The sequence below is a fragment of the Saccostrea cucullata genome, unplaced genomic scaffold (assembly GCF_032062105.1).
Source record: "Saccostrea cucullata isolate Sc308-1 unplaced genomic scaffold, CSIRO_AGI_Scuc_v1 ctg17890, whole genome shotgun sequence".
NCBI classification, from domain to species: domain Eukaryota; kingdom Metazoa; phylum Mollusca; class Bivalvia; order Ostreida; family Ostreidae; genus Saccostrea; species Saccostrea cuccullata.
Genome location: NW_026920577.1, coordinates 8355 through 14433, shown reverse-complemented (window position 1 = coordinate 14433; position 6079 = coordinate 8355). Strand labels below are relative to the sequence as shown.

Sequence of the window (6079 nt, the reverse complement as noted above, 5' to 3'; positions counted from 1 at the left end):
ATTCATTTTATCAGATCATTTCAATGCCACTTCACAAAGGGTAATTTTGGTAGAAATCGGAAGATGAAACTTCACTTCTTTCTATATTTGAGTATGTAAAACATTTATCTGATACATTTATCAATTCTTATTTCCGTAAATACTTGGCTAAAAATACTGTACGTCCAACTGTGTTCTTAAAATTCATCTTTCATACTTTATCTTTTAGGAGCTTTGATGCAGGCAACGATGCGTAAAATCATACCGCTAAGAAATCATCTATAAATCAGACAATGAAATAAAAGTATGGTCCTCAAAGCTTTAATGAATAATGAAATGGAAATTAATAGAAATTCATCCAAGTCTGCCTTTATTTCAATTGTAAGTTACAAGTTAAAAAAACAGTGAAATAAAACTGATATATGCTCTATGTATATTTCAAAAGTGGTTGAAAATGCATTATAAAACCAAAAAACCAAATGATTAACCACTCGTAAAACAAGCCTCACTATATTAATGATTTTTAATAAGAGAAAAAAAAAACTTTACGACATATTTAAAATAGTTGATAATCTCTCTCTCTCTCTCTCTCTCTCTCTCTCTCTCTCTCTCTTGTAAAATGGTTACTTGTTGCTCTTTTTCATTACTTGATATATGCAAACGGATGATGAATTGAAATGAACATTTCAAAAATGATATTGAGTGTTAAATCACTTTAAATAATATACGTTTACAATTGTTATCATTATATACAAACCAAGAAAGCAAATAAAGCATTGTTCATAGTTGCATTTGTAAATCAGCATTACAATTAAAAAACATTTTCAACTTCTCACGTAAAAATGAAAATTCCATCACAAATTCAAAAGTTAAAATTTCAACAAACTTCAACAAACGTGGATTCAATTTAGGTCACCCATCACGAAGACAACTTATTTAGTAGAATACAAGCTCCTTGATGATACGGTCGTCGGTTCAAACCACAGCCACGCATAACTTTAGTCGATAAAATGTACATCTCAACTCCCCTTTCGCCAAGTACTCGGAACGTTGCAATGAAATTTGCAGACTTTTGGATGAGACCTTAAACGAGGTTCTTTGTCAAGAAGGGCTTTCACAGAAAAAGACCCATTACTGCTTAATGTACATTATTGCCAAGTAAAAGTCTGAATTTGAGCCCTTCAGTAATATATGTTGATGACTGAATATGAGTGAAATATTATTGAATTGGGGGGATGTCAATAAATCAATCATTTTTTTATTCAAACAATCACTTGAGCTCATCATAATGAGAAGGTTGACTTAATTGTCCAAGTTCTTGATAACCCGCGTTAGCTTCAACTTCGGCAAACATAGCTGTGTTTGCATATTGTATTGAATTTCGTCGGCTGGTTTCCTGCTTTTCTTTGTTAGGAAATTTTTGTCTGATATTCCTGCAAAATTAGAATAGTTATTGAAATCAAAAGTGTAAAATGTACAGAAAACAAGAAAAAAATACTGAAAAAAATTAATTTAAATATTTTTTTTCACTTACATCTTTTGTCATGCATATCTTTATAATAATAATAAAAGTTACCTGAAAATCAGAACAATATTGACAATAATACTTATACAGAGCGTTGCAATGACTCCATAGAGAGCTGTTGAATAGTTCTCTAATATCTGGTCGATTTCTTAAATTATAAAAAAAATCTTTCTATTAATCTCTCATAGCACGTCTTCTTAAAAAAAATAAATGAAAAACAAATAATTATATGCGTGAATAATATAATGTTCAATTTTTTATCCATTTATTAGGCCACCTGAGTAAACTCAGGTGACCTATTGCTATCCGTTTTCGTCCGTCGTCGTGCGTCGTGCGTTAACATTTGAACATTTTCAGCTTCTTCTCTGCAACCACTGAACCAATTTCAACCAAATTTGGCACAAAGCATCTATGGGTGAAGGGGAACAGAAATTGTGAATTTCATGATCCCTACCCCCCTCGGGTCTGAGGGGTGGGGCCAAAACCACTAAAATTAATGCAATCTTTAAGAATCTTCTTCTTTACTCCTGGACATCAAGCAGTCAAACTGTTTGCATGATTGTAATCAGCATTGAGTCCTGGATTCTGGTGTTAGGGCGGGGCTCTATAGATTATATAGTGAAAATACATGAATTCTTTGAAAATCTTCTTCTCTTCTCCTAGGTATTAAATAAACTTACAAAGTGCATAGTTATGATGAGCAAGAGTGCCTCTACCGAAATTATGAATTTTATGGCCCCAGGGTCAGGGGTTCTGGTGTTAGGGTTTGGCTCTTTTGATCATATAGTGAAAATAAATTAAATCTTTGAAAAATTTCTTCTTTGCTCCTGGGTATTAAGCAGATTAGCTACCTATATAGTTAAAATTGAGCAAGAATGCCTCTTTAAAAATTATAAATTTTATGGCCCCAGGGTCAGGGATTCTGGTGTTTGGGCGGGGCTCTATTGATTATATAGTGCAAATACATTAAATCTTTGAAAATTATCTTCTTTGCTCCTGGATATTAAGCAGATGAACTACCTATATAGTTATGATAATCTTCCAGAATTTTGAATTCAAGGCCCCAGGGTCAGGGGGGCTGTATGTATATACTGAAAATATAATATGTAATGAATTGTTTGAAACCTGCTCCTTGGTATTAATCAAATAATTTTGAAAAGCAAGAATGCCTGTACAAAAATTGTGCAATGTGTGGATCTAGGGGTTTCATGTATGGTAGGGACACTACTGATTATTGCTGAATATTACTGATAAGTTGAAATGCATTTTTTGTTCCCCTACCCTGCCTATGGGTATTAAGTAATCAAACTGAGCAACTGCTAAATGTATAGTTATGATGACCAATGGACCGCCAGCTCTTTCAAAATTGTGAATGCCATAGCAACTGGTTTAAAATATGTATCAAATTCAATCACTGGAAAGTTGTTGCATAATGCTTAGGTGACCTATAAGGCCCATGGGCCTCTTGTTTGATATGTGGTCGATAAACTGGAAAAATAAGAGAAAACTGTTCTTTACCAGAATAAGGTTTTTCATCTGTAAGATTGCTTTGGAGTCCCCTTATACACGACCCGTTGTTTGAAAAACAGATTCTATTTATACAGATTGGACTACATAGTTGATCACATTGTGGTCCGTAATGAGTTTGGCTGCATTCTGCATATAGATATCATGTAATGTTCAGTGTAATTCAAATTGAAAATGAAAGATGTTGGTTGTCCAAATAACATTTTTAAATAATTTATATCAATATCTCGATTCTTTGAATATAAATTCTTATTCATGATTTATATTGGTACCATTCAGGGGCTTGTTAGTTATACACAAAAATACATAAAATTTAATTTCTCAATCGTCACTACTCTTCAGAGCAATGTTTTTAAGAGTAAGATTTCTTGAGTTATTATATTTTTATGGTTTTACCATCACATTTATGACCCTGCCATCCTGTTTTACAAGTGCAACTACCATCTTCTTGAAGACAACCGGATATACACCCATCAGCACAGTTTCGGAGACAGTCAACTCCAAATTTCCCGGTAATACACCCAAAATCGCATAATCCATTGACTCTACTGCATCCCTTTTTACAATTATAGTTGCAAGTTTTATTGCAATAAGTTCCATATTTTCCAACGGGACATTCGCTTTCATATTTCACTGAGTCTCCATTGAGAGTTGACGGGCATAATAAACTGCAACTCTTTTCACATTTATCTAAATAGAACCCATTAATACATCCATATCTACAGGATCCAGTGACATTGTCACACGTTTGTCTTTTACAATTCCTACTACATAGCTTGGAGCAATCAGGTCCGTAATGTCCGAATTCACATCCTGCATAAAATAATAGTTCTTTCGTCGTTAAATAATCAAAAACTTATTAACTTGAAAAATAAAGAGCGTATAGTATTTTCCCTACACATCTCTGGAAACAATCCAATTCATGCCTCAACCCTAACATAATTTCTTTCAGACACTGTTCTCCCTTCGATACATGAAATTTAACAAAATTGCAATATGATTTACAATTCATAAAGACGACAAAGGAATTATTTTAGCGCAGTACAGTTAAGGTGCGCAATGGAAATATCGACAAAATTTTGTATTTAAAAATGTAATCGTTATCGGGATGGCGATTATTTTTAGAACATTATTTATATCGGATAATTGTAATTATGATTAATAACTGCATATCGAGGACGATTATATTTTATATTTAGATAAGTCACGTGATGCGGCAGTCACGCGATTTAAGCACATTGACTTGAAGTATTGATGTTACATATAAATATCACTAGTGCAAGGGCATAACCAAGTTAAATTTCAAAGTTTAGTATATAAATATTTTCAACACGCATTGTAGTTTCTAAAAAGTGCTGCGATCCTGTCTAAATTCTGCAATTTCATTCTTAAAATTATACTTGTATGACAGAATGCTATATTTTTTGCTGGTCAGCGGCATGAAATATTGATTTAATTAAATTGTTTTTACGATTTCATCAGGATCGCAGCACTTTTCAGATACCTTAATAGTTCTATAGTTAAAATCTAAAAGCTTACTTTGATCCATAGAGTGTATGCCCTTGCACTAGATCGATTTATTAAGACCCCCCACATTTCCCTACCATGTACTTGCATACAAATATACGGCAATGTCAATTAAATACGTAATGTACAGAAAATATATTAATAAAATAGTGAAGAAGACATTAAATTCAAGTTATTGGCTCATAGAATATCTGTAAATAATATTTTATTTAATTATAGAATACATATTTTGTTGAAAAAATATTACTTGATCCTGTCTCTCACTGCATACAAACTACGTCACGTTGTAAGAAATGACGTCATATTGACAAGTGTATTGCGATCAGTGACTTGTTTATAACTTGTTATGTGGGATTTAACTAACGACAACACAACACGCTGTAGTAAGTTTTTATGTAGTTTGATGATTTCTTACTGGTTAAATTAGCACATAAACTCATTTTGTGGTATTCTAAAGAATTGTTGTATGACGTATATTGTGTATGATGTCATAGTCAAGTTTTCCCGTACAAATTAGGCTCCGCCTCCTTTTTGTAACCTTAACTGTGCTGCGAGATGTCTTATTTTGATTTCATCTGATAACATTGTAAGTTAAGGAATGTTATTTCTAGTAGAGATGGCAGAACTTTGTTATTAGGAAAAGTCAGAAATGCACAGGATATCTTTCAATATATAAAAGGTGCATAAATTATTTTCCTAATTTTTTATCTAGATGTAAGCTAATCACTACATGGAAAAAATACATTTTCAAACTCAGCTTAATGGTTGACATAATAGTTAATGACGTGTTAAAATACAACTTGGCCCAAAATTACCAAACTTACTATCGCATCTTTCTCCGGACCAGTTTGGTTTACACCCGCCAATACAAATTCCACTTTGAAGGCATTCAATTTTTGCACAATTTCCACTACATGACGAATCACAAAATGAACCATAAAATCCCCTGTAGCAGCCATTTCTACAGTATCCATTCATTTTTCTACATTCATGATTAAGGCAAGTGTTGCTACATTTCATGTCGCACTTTTTACCATAAAATCCTTTATTGCAGGTCCTACAATATCCATTCAATGTGTTACATGTATCACTGCAGTTACCACAACGGTGTTCACAGAAATTTCCATAATACCCCGATACACATCCCAATCTACAATATCCACCGTCTATAGCACATGCTCGTTTATAGCATTTAGTATACCAATTACATTCGTATTCACATCTATGTCCATAATTCCCGTCTTTACAGGAGATGCAAAGTCCGTTAGTTCTATTGCAGACTCTTCTGGAACAAGAAGATGGACATTCATTCAGACATTGATCTCCCCAGTATCCTTCAATGCACCCACGGGTGCAAATTCCATTCCCATCGAATTCCATGTCTATACAGTGAAGACTGCATGGGACCACCGCTGGAAAACATACAATTTATTTGTAATATTCTTAAGTGTAGTAGTGAAAGACTGACCCATCGCTAAAAAAAATGCTTCAAGTCACTAATGCACTAATTGGGAAGGAGAT

The 6079-nt window shown here is 33.2% G+C and overlaps 1 protein-coding gene across 1 annotated transcript; it reads right to left on the bottom strand.

Annotated features, from left to right (window-relative positions):
- Nucleotides 1–1164: 1164 nt before the first annotated feature.
- Nucleotides 1165–5554, bottom strand: LOC134251423 (multiple epidermal growth factor-like domains protein 10). The gene is made up of 5 exons (XM_062733833.1): nt 5383–5554; nt 3428–3844; nt 3023–3160; nt 1556–1652; nt 1165–1412 (listed from the first exon to the last, which is right to left on the bottom strand). Exons 1-5 carry the CDS (start codon nt 5534–5536, stop codon nt 1250–1252), a joined length of 969 nt encoding a protein of 322 aa, XP_062589817.1. The 5' UTR covers nt 5537–5554; the 3' UTR covers nt 1165–1249.
- Between the last annotated feature and the right edge of the window lie 525 nt (nt 5555–6079).